Source organism: Bidens hawaiensis, unplaced genomic scaffold (genome assembly GCF_021521415.1).
Source record: "Bidens hawaiensis isolate Kalapana, Puna unplaced genomic scaffold, B.hawaiensis_p1.1 tig00006387_1, whole genome shotgun sequence".
NCBI classification, from domain to species: Eukaryota; Viridiplantae; Streptophyta; class Magnoliopsida; order Asterales; family Asteraceae; genus Bidens; species Bidens hawaiensis.
This window is the reverse complement of record NW_027491429.1, coordinates 989,341-1,010,403: the sequence shown is the minus strand read 5'-3', so window position 1 is coordinate 1,010,403 and position 21,063 is coordinate 989,341. Positions and strand designations below refer to the sequence as shown.

The 21,063-nt window shown below is 34.5% G+C and overlaps 3 protein-coding genes across 3 annotated transcripts; 1 reads left to right on the top strand and 2 right to left on the bottom strand.

The window, feature by feature from the left end:
- Window positions 1–3,432: 3,432 nt before the first annotated feature.
- On the bottom strand, window positions 3,433–8,837 carry LOC143632368 (uncharacterized). The gene is made up of 3 exons (XM_077100913.1): window positions 8,549–8,837; window positions 6,586–6,941; window positions 3,433–6,486 (listed from the first exon to the last, which is right to left on the bottom strand). The coding sequence occupies exons 2-3, from the start codon at window positions 6,930–6,932 to the stop codon at window positions 3,690–3,692; spliced, it is 3,144 nt and encodes a 1,047-aa protein (XP_076957028.1). The 5' UTR covers window positions 6,933–6,941; window positions 8,549–8,837; the 3' UTR covers window positions 3,433–3,689.
- Window positions 8,838–13,108: 4,271 nt separating this feature from the next.
- LOC143632369 (bifunctional purple acid phosphatase 26-like) lies at window positions 13,109–17,937 on the top strand. Its single transcript, XM_077100915.1, has 10 exons — window positions 13,109–13,231; window positions 14,273–14,503; window positions 14,640–14,840; window positions 14,933–15,044; window positions 15,129–15,355; window positions 15,476–15,614; window positions 16,335–16,555; window positions 16,638–16,759; window positions 16,840–17,001; window positions 17,619–17,937. The coding sequence occupies exons 2-10, from the start codon at window positions 14,306–14,308 to the stop codon at window positions 17,698–17,700; spliced, it is 1,464 nt and encodes a 487-aa protein (XP_076957030.1). The 5' UTR covers window positions 13,109–13,231; window positions 14,273–14,305; the 3' UTR covers window positions 17,701–17,937.
- Window positions 17,938–18,114: 177 nt separating this feature from the next.
- LOC143632370 (calmodulin-binding receptor-like cytoplasmic kinase 3) lies at window positions 18,115–21,063 on the bottom strand. The gene is made up of 6 exons (XM_077100916.1): window positions 20,891–21,063; window positions 19,893–20,218; window positions 19,523–19,688; window positions 19,338–19,427; window positions 18,848–19,146; window positions 18,115–18,540 (listed from the first exon to the last, which is right to left on the bottom strand). Exons 1-6 carry the CDS (start codon window positions 20,997–20,999, stop codon window positions 18,331–18,333), a joined length of 1,200 nt encoding a protein of 399 aa, XP_076957031.1. The 5' UTR covers window positions 21,000–21,063; the 3' UTR covers window positions 18,115–18,330.

Sequence of the window (21,063 nt, the reverse complement as noted above, 5' to 3'; positions counted from 1 at the left end):
GCGTTTCTCAAGCCAATGCCGAAATCAACATTGTTCCAAAGGAAACACAATGTGACATCCACACAATTGGCGTACGATATGCACTCTTTTATCTAGACAATATTTGTTTTGAATAAGGAGAAAAGTCACTTTAGTATGCGTTACATATATCTCAACATATCGACTTTATACAAAATGAGACAACGATTTGTACATGCATTTGCTTCAAGTATATTCCTTAATGAGTACACGACTTGTATGACGTAATCAGAACAATGTTCGTACTCAGTACAATACTTGTTAATCGTTATTATCGGGCCCACACATGCTATAAATATAAGGACTCACATGACATGTAAAAACATTTCGTTATCTCAACCATTTATCATTTACTACCAGTCTATCATTATACCTTACATTTGTGCTAAAGCATTTGGGTTAAACTACATATTATATAACTAAAAACTATTTAAATTTTAAAATAAAAAAAATCTTTACATTCAGTTTGGTTTTTCGATTATAGTTACACGCAACTAAAACTGAACAGAAAGTTCGGTTTTTACAAAGACACAAAACCAAAACGTTGGTTTTTTTCATTTCGATTTTCATCTCGGTTTGATGCACAACCTTACGGACAACCTCCTTATTACGCCACTAGTAAATACTCTCTCCGTCCCATTGAAAATGTCTGTATTTCATTTTTTGTTTGTCTCATTACAAATGTCCACTTTCAAAATTTATTAACCAATTCCAAGTTTTCCCTTAAACACACACAACTAACATTAAATGTCATTTGGTGAACCTGATTTCCAATGACGTTATTGTCATTTAATAAGCAAAAAAATAATCGTTTAATATATCTTGAACTTTGTGTTTTTCAAATCATGACACTTTAAATTAAATGGAAGAGTAATAAAACTGTTTTATACTAAATAAACAATTTGTATGTATTATATTGTATATTAAGTTGTAGCCTGAGGTATATATGATTATATGCAACCAAAAATGGTTTAAACGGTTTTGGAGTCACAGTCATGATGAAGATGACCGGTTGTCCGATTGGGTGAATCGGGTCGAACTTCTCTTTTCACAGCTGTTTCCGGTAGGACCCACCCCCACCAGTTTGAGTTAAATATATTAATATCTTTATTCCTAGATCTACCCCATTACCTAGGATCCAATCCCATGTAAAGTTTAGACATGAATGTTTATTCTCTCTATCAATAATAATACATGTAACTTTTAAGTTACTAAGTAAAGTACAAATTTTTAATCTTATTGTTGTGACTTGTGAGTGTTGTTAGAACCGGATCGATTGGAATGGGACCCCTCGGTGGTTTGGTTTGCATGATGAATCGTCACAAGTTTGATTGGTCGGTTTTTAGTTACCTGATTGAGTGGTTTAACTAGCTTATAAGTAAAATAAACCACATAACATGTTGTTTATCAAAAATATTGTTTCTTTTTTAAATGATACGATTTTGGTGTTTATAGACTTATACTGCTGAATCTTAAAAAATGCTATTGTTGTATTTCTAAGTTAATTAAATACCCTTTTCTAAATAAATCTCTTTATTAGTATTAAAATCTTTTAGAAAAAAGGTATATATATATATATGAAGTTTTTTTTTTACAATGTAATCAACATAACAATTTAGTTTTTTTTCTAAGTATGATGATATGTGGTTTTTATGTCTAATTCAACTAGTCGAACCAGGTTTGACTAGTTTGATGACAAGCCCGGTTTTCAAAACATTGATGTAGACAACAATGATGGTAACGGTTGCGTTGTGAACTTATGATGATGGTGATGATATGGTGATTGTAATGCTTATGATGATTGTGGTGGTGGTGACAATGATTGCAATGGTGGTGACTTATTTTGTTGATAATTTTGAACGTTTGTATTTAGGATAAACAATTCAAGAAAAAGAACATGGAATGTTTGTATATTGTCAATGACTTCAAAGTGTATATAATCAAATCACACATAATAGAAATTAATAATCATTTAATTTGACTATAAATGACATGCATAAACTACCCTAACACATGTATTAGTGTGTTGTTAACTGTTTGTTCCATCCAATGTTTTGCTGACTCGGCCTCTCATCGAACTCACTGTCCTTACCGATCCACTGGTTGGAACAATTTTTCAAACAGATGACGCCATAAACAATTTATAACTAATAACTAAAATATACATGTATGACTAATTTAAACAAAAAATATAAGTAGTTTATCTTTCGCATGAACTTTTAGTATATAAAGTATTAAGGAGTAGAAATCAGAGTTTTTGAACAGAAAAAAAGAAACAAAAATATAAATAAAATTTGAAAATCCGGTTCAACCATCTTCAACGATTCAACCAATCAGATCAGTAACCGATCGGCTCAAATAAAAGCCGAACACTCAACCCCCAACCGGTTCGGTTCGGTTGCGGAGGCTTTCTCAATCCAATCCAATCCAAATTTGAATACATTACTTCCTACAACAAATTCATGCTATGCTTTGAAAAGATGGATACTTTTTTACCCTTGGAAGAATGAATATAATTTATGCTTTTTTGTGTATTTTAACCAAAAATATTATATATTTACTTTGACATGTACCCATAAAAACATATTATATTGATTTCTAGATCAATGAAGTACCCCAATAATAAAACTTACAATAACATTAATGTGACAAAACTTCATTCTACTAGTGAAAAAAATACCTTTTCATTGTTAAATAATAAAATACATAGACGCCATCCTCAACAATCATGGAGTATGGCCCAACTTTAACCTCCATTGATATAAATTATCATCATATCACCAAACTTAAAAAATAACATTTAATGTATAAAACTCTTAATATATTTAAAATGCTAAAATAAATAAGTTGATAATGTATTAATGTGACACCCTCTTTACTATATACAATAAATAATAATAATAATAATAAATAAAAATAATAATACTTTGTCAAATTGAATAAAAGACACATGTTTCGCCTTCCGATATTAGAGAAAACTATGATTTGCCTCCTTGTGTAATTTCATCGGAGCACCATTAACCCCTAAAAACTAAATTGCGTAATTTCGTCGGGCGCATCATTAAAAACTAAATTGCGCATGTTGAACCCATGTGTTTTTCAGGTGGGCTCAGTTTAACCCTTTCTGTCAGTTAACCAACTGACATATGACAAGGCTATTTTGGTAATCCTCTCTTAACAATAAAAATAATAATAATAAATAAATAATAGATAATAATCATCATCATCATCAACAAACGAGCATTATGAGCTCAATCAGCTCACCATTTATTCCACTCCCTTTCCAAATATATTATACGGTTCTCATAGTTACTTTACTTAAATCAGTCGTTTGTTAAACACACCCAAGTTAAAATAAACCAAAAAATAAACCAAACTTCTCGAAAGAGCGCATAACACTAAACAAAACCCAATCCAGATTTGTCCATGATTTCAAACAGAAATCTTTATTCACCAACTTTCTACTACCTTCACTAGAGTAACTTCTAAAAAGTCTTAAAAAGAGTTCAAACTTCAAAGGTATAAATCTAACCACATGTGCTTAACCAACACATTCAAGTTCAAACAAAGCATATAAACAAAAAAAAAACTAAAACATCTATAATATAGTCTCACAATAACTGCTATCATAGTATCATCATACCTGGTCCGCTCTCGAACGTTGACCGACGTCAACACGCTTGTTGCAACTGAAACAAATTGCAAGACTTCTTATTATGCCCTTGCTGCTTGCATTTTGTGCATGTTACTGTCCTCTTTGTTTCCACCTCAGTTTCTTCCCAGTCCATCTTTTCCTTAACTACATCAACTGTTTTCGCGGGTATAGGCGGAAGCACGAACACACCGTCGTCTTCTTCAATTTTACGCTTTTCACCCTCCACTTTCGCACCTTCGTCGTTTTCGTCCCATGTTATCTCAATCTCCATCTTTTCACCCTGCTCGTCTACAACTTCTATCTTTTCGCTCTCGTCGTTCTCGGTATTCGTTTCCGTTACAACGTTTTCACCCTCGACGTTCAAAGCTTGTTCCTTTTCACCCTCGAGAATCAAAGATTGTCCATTTTCACCCTCGGCATTCAAAGATTGTTCGTTTTCACCCTCAAGATTTAAAAATTGTTCCTTTTCATTCTCAAGATTCAAAGATTGTTCATTTTCACCCTCGACAATCAAAGCTTGTTCCTTTTCACCCTCAAGATTTAAAGATTGATCCTTTTCACCATCGAGATTAAAAGCTTGTACCTTTTCACCATCTACTTGCTCAAACTCCGTCTTTTCAATTGGTACGGGATTAATCAACTCCAAGTAGGTTATACGATAAGCCTCCACAGTGAAGTAATGCGAGCAAAATTCATACGGGTCTTTACCAGTCAACGCGAAAACCGCAAGCGCGTGGCGACACGGTAGGCCCGTTTCTTTCCACCCTAAACAAGTGCAACTCCAGTTAGCAAGATTCACAACATGCGTCGAATCTTCACGGACCTCAAACAAAGTATCAGACGAAATCAACACTTTTAAACCACACGAGTTAACAATCTCTTCTTGAAGTTGTTTCTCCTTTGACGGAGTAAGTCGCGTTGACCACATGCTTCCATCCAACTTAGCATCATTAACGGCATCAATCAAGGTTCGGATGATTGCGTCTATTTTGTGTAAAATGGGTAACTCCTGATAATCTTCCATTAACTTACAAAGTGACCCACTGACATCATCGATGATGTGGTTGTACCGTTCGCCTTTGAAAGACGAAGTAGTCCAATGTTCGGGTTCAATCTCCATGACCCAATCGTAAGCCTGTTGCGATATTAGCTTTATCTGTTCGGTTGACTTTTTGAAACCGACAAGACGGACCGCGTGTGCTGCAGCCAAGAAATGGTACGGTAAGAAAGATTTACCATCCCCGTGAAACGGGCCCTTAACATTTCTCTTGAAGCTTTCTAGAAGATGGTAAATTGAGTAACCGACATGAGAACCTTCAAAGATTTCAAGAACCGGCGTTTTCAAATTCTTTTCTCTATCAAACACGAATGTGATCGGTAGTTGTGAGTTAAAGATCACAGCTTTTAACTGTTCCAAGAACCAGCGCCAATTATTATCTTCAACATCGACTACAGCAAATGCAACCGGGAAAAAGTCATCATTTCCGTCAATTGCATTAGCTGTAATTAAAACCTCACCATACCTTGAGCACAGAGAGGTAGCTTCTAGAAACAGAAGTGGGCGACAGCTACCAACGAATCCACATAATGACGAGTAAAACGACACAAATAGGGCTTTAAATCGTTTACTCTCGCTGACAACAAGTTTTGAAACACTACCTGGATTTGTTTCCATAATCTTTTCACAAAACCACGGTAACTTATTATACGCGTCTTTATCAGACCCGTGAAGTTGTTCACAAGAAACCAGTTTTCCGTCTTCTGCACGGTTTGACTCGACCCGAGAGTCTTTCAAAAGCCCTGTAGCAATTTCTTTCGGTGTTAAATGTGGCGATTCTTGCAGCTTTTCATTTATGGTATTAAGCAACCGGTTGTTAGATTCTTTTTTACATGTATGCACGTTGTTCATGGTTTTTATCTTGAACGATTCAATAGACGGCATCCACACGGCGTTAAACTTCCAAGAACAGTCTTCATCCGCACATACACCGGCCACACGGTTTTTATTGTTTTTCTTGAGTTGAAACTCGAAATCATTCGCAATAGCGTATCTCTGCAGCGTTTCTTGGAACTCATGTGCGTTAGTGAAATGTTGACCAGCGCCAGTAATGGCTGTCTTCCACAAGGAAACTAAAGTTTCAGGTGACACGTCATCATCACACATGTCAAGAGCAGTGGGTCCCACAGCATCTTCATGCTCTTGCTCATTTTTAATAGCTCGAGGACGCCCTCGTTTTTTCCCTGATTTGTTCTCCACAGGATTACCTAATTTAGCAGCTAACCTACCACTCTTTCTCTGTGATACTTTATTTCCAGAACTACCCTTTGACTTTGACCCTGCAGCATCAGAAACTAAAGTCGGACGACCATTGGCACCAACCTTCCAAGCTGGGGTGCGTCTTCGCTTCTTAACACTGTCAGCAGGAGTAGCATCAGCTTGTTTCCTTTTTGCAGACCGACTAGGCGCATAGTCAGAGCTACAATCCGAGTCAACATTCACGTTGACCTGCTCGGATTCACCACTTGAAGAAGACCCCTCTGGCTTACTAGAATCATCCGAATCCGTTTTTTTCTTTTCCTTTTCTTTTTCATTCTTCTTTTTATTTTTTTGAGCAGATGCTTCGGCTTCAGCAGCAGCAATGGACCTACGTGTCCTTCTAGCTGGAGACGTAACAGGACTCTTGACCACCTTATCTTCTTTTTTCACCTTCTTATCTTTCTTGGGGCCCGCTTTGCCTCGTTTTACCTTCTCATCTTTCTTGGTATTCAAGTTATCATTGTTTACCGTCTCATCATTCTCGGTTGGGCTTTGCCTGCATGTATATCACCAATTAATTAAAGATAAGTACACTTTAGACGCATTTCATAATATGAATAAACAAAGTGCTATTGTTATCAATATTAAACCATACTTGTTAGTTGGCGGTTCTAGGACAGGACGGATAAAACCGGGTGCTCCCATAACAAAGACTTCTGCTGTAAGTGCATCCCCGTGAAAATCAATCATCCTCTTTACATCCTTATCGTTCTTTATGGTAATTAAGTTTCTCTTATTTCCCGGTAGGAAATACTTCACAGTCACTGTTTCTTGGTTTAGATTACAAGTTTCGGCCAAAGTTAACTTCAAATCACTGAATGGAGTCTCAGAAGTGACATTTTCTGCATTTGCTTCACCTCCGTTATATGACATGGTTCCATCATCATTCGTCACAAACTCACCGCCAGATTGGCAGATTAATATAAGCTTCCCTTTAGCCATTACACTTACCTACAAAAAAAACAGCGAGGACCGTTACTTTCATTATTAGATATAAATGTAACGATATGATAACAATCAAGTACATGTTATGAGTCGTATGCACGAACAAAACGACAATAAGATAAAATAGAATCAATATCCTTCCTTTTTTGCATATCGCTATCTTGTTTAGATAACTTTACAGAAAAGTATACCAAACAGGTAAAAGAGGTAGATATCAATATAGCTGTATTAATAATTTAATATGATAATTATTCAAGAACTCATTTAAGACAAAATCCACATATAACCTATAAAGAATACCAAATTCATGCCTTTTACACATACATCTCAACTAAAAGATAAACAAGATATTGCAGAAAAAAAAAATCAGCACAAAAACAAAACCAAGGTGCTAACAAGTCGTGTTTTGAACTACACTCAAACAGAATAAGCTAACACACATAGGCTTGTAAACGAACACGAACGGGGGCATGTTCGTGTTCATTTAACAACACGAACGCAAACAGTTAAACGTACAGATTTTCTTGGTCGTCTTCGTTTATGTTTGTTTGTTAACGTACTAAACGAACAGTTCATGAACATCAACGGACACAAACAAACATATATGAAAAGATATAATTGAACATATACGAACATACACAGACAATCATAAACGAACACCATGGTTAATCATCTTGCACGGAATGAGAGAGTCAGAGAGACAAGAGGCCGAAAGCTAATTCCAAAGAATGAAGACGCAAATGAAGTTACATAGTTAAATGGGCCATTCAAACATAAACAGTCTAACACAAATGAACGAACATAAACGAATGTAAGTGAAGGAATGTGTTCATGTCCTTTCGTTTATTAATTAAATAACAAACTTCCCGGTTTACAAAACAGTTCACTCGGTTCATTTATAGGCGCAAACACACAATTAAACACAATCACACCCCATGAGTTCAAATCAAGAAAGTTCAATTAGGTCATCTAAAGTAAAAAGTCAATCTTTTTATGTCAAACTTAAATGAAACATAAACGAACGTTGACAAACGTAAATGAAGGAACGCATTCATGTTCATTCGTTTATTAAATAAACGAACTTCCCGCTGAACAGTTCACTCGGTTCGTTTCCAGGCGTAAACACACAATCATACCACATGAGTTCAAAATCAAGAAAGTTCAATTAGGCATCCATCTCATGTAAAAATTCAATCTTTTTATGTCAAACTTAAATAGAACATAAACGAACATTGACAAACATAAATGAAGGAACGCGTTCATGTTCTTTAGTTTATTAAAAACAAACTTCCCGCCAAACGGTTTACGATCAATTAAACACAATCACACCACATGAGTTCAAAATCAAGAAAGTTCAATTAGGTCATCCATCTCAAGTAAAAATTCAATCTTTTTAGTCAATTAAAGTACATAACAAATACCTATACACAATTAACTAAACCAAACATCAGCATTGTTCAAATAACATCACTTAACAAACTAACCCTAAACTCAAAACCACCCAAAAAACCCATTTCACAGTTAAAATAACAAAACCCCATCAACCCACAAACCCAAATCAATAATAAACACAAACAAAACCGAAATTGAAATAATTAACTGATTTAACTCACTTAACAGCTGTGGTTCACCAATTTCGATCAATTGAGCGGATGAAAATTAGGGTTTTGAAATTGGGATAAAATTGGTGGGTTTTGTAGAGCTCAGAGAGGTGATTGATGGGTCGATTGTGAGAATTTGGATGGAGCCGAAGAGGAAATTGGAAATTGAAGGGGAATTATGGAATTAGGGCAAAAATTGGGGATGTGAAATTGAAAGTGAAAGATGAAAAGAGGAATTGGGGATAACGGCCGTTTAATAATAAGTAGTAGTAGGTGTCTAGTGTTTCAAGAGTTGGGTTAGTTGTCATGTGTTTAAAAGATAAGTGGTGGGTTTGTAAATTATTATTATTATTATTATTATTATTATTATTATTATTATATTGATGAATATTGGTTTGACTTTTGACATGGGTCTTTTATATTTTTTTTTTAAATGCCAACAAACAGAGAATTACGTAGGTATTTTGTATAGGGTAACTCAATGACAAAATATCATCATTAGCTAGCCCAACCAATCGTACGGAACTCTTAAGCGTAGAGGTGCACAAACGGGGTATTTTAATATGTCCGGAACCGGTTTCAGGTAGGTATGATCAACAAAAGTCAACACCGGGTCGGGAAGGAATCGGTACCGGGTATAGTTAGGTATTTGACCGGGTTTTTCGCATTTTTTGGGGTTTTTGGTAGGGTCGAGCCGGGTTTTGAACGGGTATTTACAATTCCGTTCCGATGATTCATGTCGGTTCCAATTCCAGTTTCAGGTACTGCTCCGAGGAAAAATCATATACCAAGTCGTACCCGTGAGTCGGGTATGCATAGGAACCGGGTATTTTGTGCACCTCTACTTAAGCGCATTCAAGTTATCTCGGTTGAGGGGAAAACCACCCTCCCGAAAGCCCACTGGTGGTAAAACCCGGTCGCCCTCAGGATCGAACCAAAGATCAAAATATCCCGGTCTATCTTCATTGAGCCACACATGCTCTCCACAAAGTGTTGTCTGTATGCATCAAATTTAGGTCTTCATTGAAAAATCCGGGTTTCTTACCGTTACACCACGTTGGAAAAGACAGATCATTTAGGTTTTTTAATATGTAAAAAAATATAAAAGTTTACAAAAAATGTTTATATTACAAATTTACAAGCTTCTTAGTTCTTAAGACAATATATACTTGATGAATATAAGTTATGATGATGTTTTTTATATATAAAAAGTAGGGTATTTATTTGATTATAAATGTAAATATATGATAAGTTGATGATATAAAGCTATTTATGAAAATATGTGTATTTTTACTTTTTATCAGTGTATATGTAATGTAAAATGTTGGAATTTTTGTGTTTAAGAGTAAATGTGAGGTAATAGAATGTTATTTATGAGAAAATATGTGTGTTCATTCTAAATATGTAGTTTCTTGGTGCTTTTATTTTTCTAGAATGATTGTAGATAAAAATTGTTACCAAACAAGATGAAGATAGTTCATGAAACATTGAACATCAACCTTAAACTTGAATGGAAATCGAACGATAGGTCAATAGAAATTGCCCCGCGCAACGACAAGTCGACAACGTATATGCCTCAAGTAATTCTCATTGATAAAGGCAAGCTACAATGCTTTATGATGAATCTTATGAATTAAACCATAGGGATCGAGGGGCATTAAGGAATTAGGGAAAACATTGAGAAAAAATTGAAACATTTAAGGGTTAACATTGTTAAAAAAATGTAGGACATCTTGTGTAGCTGTCCTTAGTTGTAAGGTTTAATAGTTTATGTGCTAGATTTAAAATTTTTGTGAAGTGCTAGATTACAACTTACAAGCTTTTAAAAAGGACATAGGCTCAACAAATATACGAGGTTTATTATAGATGGGGTTGAATATTTAGTTAAGGAGAAATGTGTGATTATAGAACAATTTTTTATGAAAATATATGTACGGATCTTATTGTAAACGTTAGAATCTTTATTTAATGACAAATACGCGGTAATAGAACATCTTTTATGAAACTTCTGTTCGATGTTTATCATTTAGCGATGTTTTTATGTACCCATGATATAAACGCAATTAAAAATTGTTATCAAACAAGACCAAGATAATTCACAAAGACTATTACCTATCGGTTAGGTTTAATCATTTGATACCCTGAATGAAATGGCAAATACGATAACAACATATGTGTACAAAGTAAACCACATGAACAAGGCAACTGAAATGTTTGCAAATGGGAAAGATACAAAGACGATATAAGAACATGAAACTATGGTTGATACTGATATATGTGGTGTTAGGGTCAACAACATGATAGAAACAAAATGTCAGTGATGGAAAAACTCAATTATACTTTCAACAATTATGTAATACTTTTTAATAATTTCAAGTTTCTAACAGATTCAGTGTAATTCGTCCGCTCACATAATTTCAATTTCACTTTCAACAATTTTGTTATAAGGTTCGCATGATTGGTTGGTTTTATCTGACTTATCCTGACATGTTTTAACATGTCTGCTCACGTAAATTTCTAGATTCGTCACTTGACGGGAAGGAGAAGGTGCATTTTTACAACAAAACTCTAGAATCTAGATGGGTTCAATTTATAACTAACATCAACAAAAACTTCATAAACTGAATGGGTCTATTTTTTGTTTTTTTTATTATGTTCATTTAGTTTAACTTCAATTGGGTTGCACTAGTTTCCCATATTTAAATGGGCCATATAATAATCAATTGAAATTTGGGTATTACTATTATCTACTATATCTAGCAACAAAAGCCCACGTAGGTCCACTGTTTTAGATATTTTATACATAAAAGGATAAGGGTTTAATTAAAATGTCAAATATCATTAACTGTTGAGAGTAACATGTACGGTGTTTAGTTATTCTAATTACGTGATCATATAGATGAGTATGACACAAAAGAAAAGAATGAAAGATGACAGGCTTAATATCAAACACAAATTTAAGAGAAAATTATCAAAATTAAATACTCTTTACATTTATCTCATAAAACATATCACAAATTTTTATGAACAGTGTACCGTCTGTAAGACTCTAGATAAACCACACGAATACAAATTTATTTTTTTTGGTTTATTTATAATCATTTAATTTAGCTGACGATATTAGCATACATGAATACGTAAACGAACAATTTTTATCATTTACTAAAGTCTAAACTCTAAATAAGTGAATTCGTTCATGTTTATTCACTAATATAATAACTAGACATGTGTTTATGTTAATTGGTTTAATTAAATGAACACAAGATGATTAGTTTTAAATTAAAAGGCTTGTTAACTTCTTAAACTAGACATAACATATTTGGGAGTTTAAAGTGTGCATAATAATTCATTAATTAAAAGTCGTATGTTATACAAAACTTTTTTTTAACCGCCACTATATTATAAACATGATCGGAAACCTTACCCTTCAATAACATAACTTGTAAAAGCAGCATGCCCAGAAAACAAAAATCAACAAAATTTACAACAATAGAGGATGTATCGATATGCCTTTCAACCAAAGAAAAATATCTTCTTTGATTAATTCCATCACCCGTGTTCCACGTATTCTCCGGTTATTAAAATTGGCATCATTTATACATTTCCAGATTCTTCAAATCGTTATCAAGGATATTACTAGAATTGTCTTTCTTTACTCAACATCATTCGCTTGTTTGCACCCAAAGTCCAACACTTCTCAAAGCGACGCGAATCCAATCGGAGAGGGAATTTCAGCCAAACGCACACCTGATGCCACATCAATTTTGCAAACTGACAAGGAACTAAAAGGTGTTCCAGTTACATAGAAAATCCATCAATTCCATACCCCGAAAAGAAAGAGTCTCTTTTGTAGGGATTCTATCCAACTCCGCTCGCCATACAAAATAATTTAACTACTTCATATATCATGCGTTTATATATATTCAATTTCTATTATCTTAAGAAAATAATATTCAAATAAGAGAAGCAATTAAATTCTACTCCACCAATAATACAAGCTCTTTAGAATTATACAAAACGTTTACACCTTTATGCCTTGATATCCTTTTATTTTTATTTACAAACGCGACTAGCGATTAGGGGTGTGCAAGAAGCCGAAAAAATTGAAAAATTCAAACCGAAACAAAAACCCATCGTTTGGTTTTATGCTTTTGTGAAAAACTGAACTAACGATTTGGTTTTGGTTTTGCATGTAATAAAAACCGAAAAAACCGAATTTGTAAATTTTTAATTTTTTATTTAAGTAATTTATAAGAATTTAATAAATATGTAACTCAAATAATTTTGGTCAAATATATAACCGTCTATTTAGTTAACAATTAACAAAATTATTTATATCTTATACCCAAAATTCATTATTTTTGCCTAAAAACATGAAACCCAAATGACAAAACACAAACCGAAAAAACCAAAACCAAATAATTTCAAAAAATTAAGAAACTGAAGTTTTGATTTTTAAAACGGTTTTAGTCCAAAATCGCACCAACGAAAGATCAACATTAATTAATACAATAATAGCATATTAAAAGCAGTAAGTGGGAGTGGTGTACATAATTAATAATACCTACTTTTATGCTAATTTAAGCCACATAATCATGAATATTCCTGCTAACTTACGCATCCAGCTGAATCATATTCATAGCAGAAGAATCTTCAACGAATCAACCTACTGTTCATCTCTCCATTGAATCTGAGGTCAGTTAGTACGTTTTAAACTCCGTCAACTTAATCAGTAACTGTTTCTGTTTACAAATTAGATTAAATGAAATGATTAGTTAGTTAGTTATATCGCATTGATCATATGCGAATTGATTATTTGATTAGATAAACGGACCTTATTGTTTCACCTTCATCGATTATTATTATTATTATTATTATTATTATTATTATTATTATTATTATTATTATTATTATACATGTTGTTATATGTAATATTTACGTTAAACTCGTGATTCCGTTGGATAGATCATAGATATGTATAACTAGATTTAACGATTTGGTGCCGGAGCGAACAAGGCCTTGCTAAGCGGACAGTTCATGAACAGCTAACCGGATGGAATTTTGTTGTTCGTGCTTGTTTATTAAGGAAATGAACTCGTTCGTGAACGGATCACGGTTAACGAACGAAAATGAACATAAATAATGTTTTATTTGATTTGGCTAACTGAGAACGGAGAATATATGGTCAGTGTCAACGGTTCGGTCTGGCTGCCAAGTTTGTGTTATTTATTTATTTATTTTTTAAGATTTATGTTCATATGTTAATTTTACATATAAGTTTTCACTTAATAGTGTAATACTTATATATATTTTTTGTTTTATAGTTAATAGTTTTGCTTAAATCTATATGTTAGGATTAGACAAGTCATTAAAAAGTATTAAAAGCCTTTGATGAACAAACACAAGCAAACAAATGTTAATGAACATAATTGAACACAATTGAACGAACATGGCCTATGTTCGTGTACATTCATGTAGTCAATCGACAAAAATTACTTGTTCATTTTCGTTCATTTATTAAATGAACTTCTCGCCGAACGTTTGGTTCGTTTACACCCCTATGCTGGAGTATCGCAAATCCTAAATTCGTGTGCAGGTGTTGAGATTGGATTATCATAATTCGTTTGGGGTTAAAGCCCTTGTTTATTCTAGAAACCTAATATTTTTCTTATTAAATTTCTAATTTTACATAGATTGAGGAAACCGAGTCAAACTCAAGCCATTCTTTGTTTGCAGTTTATACAGTTTAGGGATTGTAGCTGTTTAGCAATGGTCATTTTAAAAGATAAGAAAATGGGGCCTGTGATACCACAGCTTCTGGTTATTGGCTGTGTTTTATTCAGCTTTGTGAGTAATGTCTATGGTGGTGTCACAAGCAGCTTCATCCGTTCAGAGTGGCCGTCAGTTGACATTCCTCTTGATAATGAAGTTTTTGTGGTTCCAAACGGTTATAATGCACCTGAGCAAGTAGGCTTCTGAGGTTATACACTTATACTACATATGTGCAGTATACTAAATACATGAAGTACTGTATATATGTGGTATATGCAGTATATTCTACTGCATATATGTATTCTCTCTTTTTCACATTTTCATTGTGTAGGTACACATAACTCAAGGGGATTATGATGGCAAAGCTGTAATTATAATATGGGTGACGCCTAATGAACCAGGGTCAAACCAAGTAAGATACGGAAAGTCAGAGAAACAGTATGAATTTACTGCAGAAGGGACGGTGAAACAGTATACATTTTACAACTATACATCTGGTTATATTCATCAATGCCTTGTAAATGACCTTGAGGTATATCATATATGTTAGTTAACACTTAATTTAGTAACATCTAATTTAAATATAGTTATACAAATTCACTTAAAAGTGTGTCTTGTTGTTAGTATGACACCAAGTACTATTATGAGATCGGAGAAGGTGCTTCTGCGCGATCATTTTGGTTTCAAACGCCTCCTGCAATTGATCCGAATGCTGCTTACAAATTTGGAATTATAGGTAAGTAGTTTTTTCTTTCTTTTTTTTTTGATGAAAATGTTATTGGACTCTTTTTGTGGAATAAATTTTTATTATGTGTTTTAGGTGACTTAGGTCAAACATATAATTCTTTGTCAACTCTTGAACATTATATTGAGAGTGGAGCACAAACTGTGTTGCATGTTGGAGATCTATCTTATGCTGATAGGTATACATATCATGATATGGGTGTACGTTGGGATTCGTATGGTCGTTTTGTTGAAAAAGTTCAAGCGTATCAACCGTGGATATGGACAGTAGGAAATCATGAGATTGAGTATATGCCATATATGGTAAGTGCTCAAGTTGATACGCGTTTCATCATTTAGTTCATTATATATTTAGATGGCATTTTATGATATCGTCTCATACGTTTGATTGATAATATTTTATTTTTTCATCTCTATGTCCAGAATGAAGTTGTTCCTTTTAAGCAGTATCTTTATAGATACCCTACTCCATATGCAGCAAGTGAAAGCAGTAGTCCTCTGTGGTATGCTGTTAGACGTGCATCCGCTCATATAATTGTGCTATCCAGTTATTCTCCATTCGGTAATTTTCCTAGTCTTCTTTTTGTATTGGGAAAACAAGGGGCGCAAACGAGTTGATCCGAAGCCAACAAGGCTCGAGCACGGCTTATTTAACTTATAGTGCTCGAGCTCGGCTTTTTATCAAATTCGCATTCGGCTCGTTTATCATTTACTAATTTATATGCATATATAGTTATTTTTGTTTAATATATTTTACTTTATATTTTTTATATATAAATTATTTTTTCATTACTTATGCATAAAATTGGTTATTATATAACTATATATTAAGATACCAAATAAAGTTATATAAATAATAGGCCCGTATAGGCTCGCGAGCCAGCTCAAGCTTGGTAAATGCTTGGGCTTGTTTATTGCAAGCTTATTTTTAGGCTCGAGCTCGTTTAAGCTTGGCTCCATTCGAGCTTTCAGCAAGCCGATCTCGAGTAGCTCACAAGTGACTTGATTCTTTTACACCCTTGGCCTGTTTCATTTCTATTTTGAGTATCACACCTTATTTGCACTCACAAAAGGCTCAAACATTTAAAAAGTTTTTAACTATCCAAGTTAACTAGTTTGCTGATGCCACGTCAACAATGTCAACATGGTCAGAGTTAACTACAATGTCAACTGCAACTGGGTCAAATTATTTTTTAAAAGATTGAGCATTTTATATAGAAAATCTAACTACATATTATTAGTTGTGTGTGATAGCTTTACATATTTACTTGACTTGTGACAGTAAAATACACACCTCAATACATTTGGCTAGAAGCAGAGTTAAAAAAAGTAGACAGGGAGGAAACACCTTGGCTTATTGTTATTATGCACACTCCTATATACAACAGTAACAGTGCTCACTACATGGAGGGTGAAAGCATGCGGGCCGCATTCGAGAGTTGGTTTGTTGAGTACAATGTGGATGTCATCTTTGCTGGACATGTTCATGCTTATGAAAGATCGGTTCGTCACCTTCCTATATATCTTCTTGTTAATATATATTTTATATTTATCAACTTAAAGGAAATAATACATGTAATTTCAGTATCGGATCTCTAACATACAATATAACATAACGGGTGGAATAAGTTATCCCGTGCCAGATAAATTTGCTCCGGTTTACATAACCGTTGGAGACGGTGGGAACCAAGAAGGTCTTGCGTCAAGGTGAGTTTTTGCCGTATTATAGTTTAGGGTGTAGTGTTCTTTTATGGTGATTATGCTTTGTTTTTTAATGGATGATGTAGGTTTAACGATCCTCAGCCTGATTATTCTGCATTCCGGGAGGCAAGCTATGGGCATTCTACACTCGAGATAATGAATAAAACGCACGCGTTATATCATTGGAATCGGAATGATGATGGAAAGAAAGTTGCAACTGATGTGTTTGTGCTGCACAACCAGTACTGGTGAGTAGGGGTTTCAATCGTGTTGGGTTGACGGGTTGCTGGTTGCGGGTTGGAGGGTTATATTGTAACATGTTAATCGAGTTGATTGGCTGTAAAAAAGGGGCTAAATGGGTCATAAATGGTTTAGTGTGTCGGTTGTAAAATATGGGTTAAACGGGTCATAAATGGGTTAGTGGGTTGACTTGTTTAGTAACGGTTGGCGGGTCGAATTATTTAACTAAACTGCTTAAACATGTCAACCCAAACACAACGTGTTTGTTAAACATGTTAGATATGTCAACCCAAAACCTAATTATTTTCGTGTCGTGTCAGAAATTGCCACCCTTATACCACATCGCTCATGGGAGTAAAAAGGGTCGGGCTGGCCCACACACGCTTTTTATTCTTTCTTTAAGTTCACAACTAATTAATGTGTTAAGTATGTTTAGAATAATAATCCAAACGTTTTTAATAAAGTGTTTTATGCATTTGAAATTGTCTGACCTGGCTACCTGCTCAAACCGTGTTTATTTTTGGTTAAATTATTTAGCTCAATTCATTTGACCCGTTAGAGATAAAAACATAATCCAAACCAACCCATTTTTACATGATAACCTGACACGATTTACATTTTGTAGGAACAAGAGTCTTCGAAGAAGGAAACTAAAAAAGAACTATCTGCACACAGTCGTCCAGACTCCAGAACTTAACAAGATATGATTATGAAGATACACGTCTCACATAGTTATTGAAAAAGGTTATCTCCCTCTCGGTTCGTCATGTAATTCCTATTCGTGACATCCATGAAATTCAGGTATCGATCCCGTGTTGAAATAAGAAGTTTGAAAGTAGAATGCATAATGACTTTGAAGGATGTATAACATATTAACATGTATATGATTGTTGCATTTCATTTGTGAATCAAAATGGATAGAATTCTACTTGTGTGTTTTCTTATATATTTTATTATGTTATGAGTTGTTTGGACCGATAAGTGGCCGGGTAGGAGAGCGTTGAATAACGGGTCAAAACGAGTATTGAGTTTTATGAAAATTTAGTGTATTTATGTTTGAATCATGGTTGTAAAAATTTAGTGTAATCCCGATTAATCAGTAGTGTCCACCCCACCGCTCGACTAGTGACTCCTACAACACTGGTTTGAATAAAAAAGTGTAATGTTTGTTTTACTAATAATAATATGAAATGAGCATTGTACACTTGTACCCTACGACAATTGGGCCATGCAGACTCACTGCATGGTACAACTCATCAAAACAAGCATATATCTAAACTCAAAATCAAGTTTACAAATCTACAACACAAGAAACTGAAACCTTTTTCTTCTTCAAATCACTCTTTTCCTCCATGTTTAAGATACTTCACTCGAATAGCCCATAACCGCTCCGCGACAGCCTTCATATCGGGTCGATCAGCCCGGGTGGGGGCCGCACATTGAAAAGCCAAATTCAGCATCTTTTTGAAGATCTTCTTGTCCACGGCTTCCGTCATTTGTGGGTCCACTAGATCCATCGTTTCACCATTGTTGTGTTTCCCGAAAGCCTGCGAAAACAATGTACAACTCTTAATGCACATGGTACAACAAGTCAATGCTTGGCCCGACAAGTAGTAATTAATTAATTATTACTTTGTCAAAAAATTAGACTTACGAGCCCAAATTCATTATTTTAGGCCAAAGGTTTCGGTCCAAAAGTTTTAAGCCAAAATTGTAAAATCGAAAACAAAAAAACAAAATTGGACAGTTTTCAAAAACCCGAAAACCGAATTTCCGGTTTTTGAGTCCAGAAGAGATGGTGCCACCAATAATGCCAAATGTACAACATGTTAATGCAGCGGGATAGAAGCTTACCCATCTAATAGTGACTTTTTCATCTGGAGACCGTCTTGAATCAACAGGCCGACGGCCCGTTAAGATTTCTACAAGCAGAATCCCGAAAGAATACACGTCACTTTTCGGGGTGAGTTTAAACGTTCTCATATACTCTGGGTCAAGATACCCGACTGTCCCTTTGACTTTGGTCAACACATGGGTGTTACCGGTCTCATTCTCCCCGAGACGTGCAAAGCCAAAATTCGCCACTTTGGCCCGCATCCTATCGGTTAGAAGAATGTTGGATGATTTCACATCTCTGTGGATTATTTGTTTTTCTGTTGAAAAAAAATTAAATAACATAAGCAAATAATTAATCGGTTTATGCAGCATAAAATCTAGCCCGAACCAGACTTAGTAATCAAATGAGCCCGTTTGGGCCTGCTAAGTTGGTCCGTCTTAACTATTATACATTCCAAAACGCATATCCAAACACCCTTTAAAAAAAACCGAATGCAAACAACTTCACCTGCGTATAAATGAAGGTATGTTAAGCCGTGAGCAATGTCGATGGAAATTTCGAGCCGTTGATTGAAATCTAAGCAAGTTCCATGAACACCTAAACAAGTAATAGCAGAGTTATTAATATTATAATAATAATTATTATTATTATTATTACTATTATTATTATTATTAATTATATGATGAACTTACCATCTAAATGTTCTCTAAGTGTACCATTAGGTACATATTCTGTAATAATAAGACGCTCATTTCCTTTATCAACATAACCGAGCAACTTTACTAAATTCCGATGCTCGATCTTTGCAAGTAACTCGATCTCGCTTCTAAATTCACTTCTTAGAGTATCCGAGTGTTCCTGCATAAAAGATGAAACTTTAAAGTTTACAACTTTATGGTACATTTGGATTTTTTAAGTCAAAACGGGTCAACGGGTCAAGTTCAAGATTCATAGTTGATACAAAAAGATTAGATTTTGAGATAAATAAATACACAAAATTAAATCATATGGCAAATTACCATGTAAAAATAGGTTAGTTTGACCAAAAAAGTCAACAATTACCTTGCTTGCTCGTTTAATGGCAACCGTTTGACCATCTTGTAATTGGGCTTTATAAACGGTCCCGAATCCTCCTTCACCGAGTTTCAATGATGGTGAAAAGTTTTGAGTAGCTCTTGCAGCTTGTTTCATGGTCAAATGAACTGAACCGATCCTATCAAGCTTTGGTGACATTGAGAATCTACCGGGACTAGCTGGGACCCGTAGTGGACTCGGTGGGACCCGCAGTGGGCTTGGTGGGACTCGTTGTGGGCTCGGTGCGACCCGTAGTGGGCTCGCGGGGATCTTTCCTGATCCAGATTTCATTTCTATAGACGAAGTTGAATCCACTACAAAATCAAATGCATACTTTTGAGGATTTGACTTTACACATTGTTTATAAAAAGTCTTTGCATTTTTCATGAGTATATGTAAAATAAAGAAAAAGAACTTTTAGAAAATAGATATGTTGCATTTTATATATACATCTTTAAGAGGAACCCATTATGCTATAAATAAAATCATAATATGCGTTTTTGTAGGCATAAAAAAACCTAAAATTTTTGGGCAAACGAGTTGTTAAGTCATGTTTGTGTCACGTGTGCATGGGTCGGTATGGGTCGGTCTTGGGCTCAAACCGAACCAAAAATCGAAAATTTGGTTTTTGGGTTTTGAAAATCATTCGGTTTTAGTTATTTTGGTTTTCGGTAACTAGTGATTAATTGATTGTTACACATTTAGACCTAAAAACGTTTTTCGGTTCCAATTGGTTTGGTTTTGGTTGATAGTAAAACTGACCTGAAAAGTCGTTTTTTGTAAAAAAGCACAAAACCAAAACGGGTTTTTTTATTGGATTCGGCTATTCTGTTATTCTGCTTACGGTTTTTGTTATTTCGGTTTCGTGTACACCCCTAGGTTTGACTCGCCAACCCATTTAACACCCCATGACAGTTACATTAATTCAAAATCTTTTAACGTTTGAACGACAATTAAAATAATTCAAATATCATGATTTTACTCACTTGGATTTGGCTCCTTAGCAAGAACCGCGTCTTCTGTATCTTTCGTTCTAGATCGAAAACAATGGCAAAAAAAAAACTGCAACACGAGCAATAACCCGGGTGCAGCCATGGCTGTATACTTTGTTTATTTTCTCGAGTTTCTGTTTTAATAAAATCGTGCAAACATCCCTCAA

Coding starts and splice junctions, on each gene's coding strand:
- LOC143632369 (XM_077100915.1), top strand. CDS start 14,306: ATGGTCATTTTAAAAGATAAGAAAATGGGGCCTGTGATACCACAGCTT. Junction 14,841..14,932: donor GCCTTGTAAATGACCTTGAG/GTATATCATATA, acceptor TCTTGTTGTTAG/TATGACACCAAGTACTATTA. Junction 15,356..15,475: donor TTGAGTATATGCCATATATG/GTAAGTGCTCAA, acceptor CTCTATGTCCAG/AATGAAGTTGTTCCTTTTAA.
- LOC143632368 (XM_077100913.1), bottom strand. CDS start 6,932: ATGGCTAAAGGGAAGCTTATATTAATCTGCCAATCTGGCGGTGAGTTT. Junction 6,487..6,585: donor CTAGAACCGCCAACTAACAA/GTATGGTTTAAT, acceptor ATATACATGCAG/GCAAAGCCCAACCGAGAATG.
- LOC143632370 (XM_077100916.1), bottom strand. CDS start 20,999: ATGGCTGCACCCGGGTTATTGCTCGTGTTGCAGTTTTTTTTTTGCCAT. Junction 19,147..19,337: donor ATACCTTCATTTATACGCAG/GTGAAGTTGTTT, acceptor TTTTTTCAACAG/AAAAACAAATAATCCACAGA. Junction 18,541..18,847: donor AAAAAGTCACTATTAGATGG/GTAAGCTTCTAT, acceptor TTGTTTTCGCAG/GCTTTCGGGAAACACAACAA.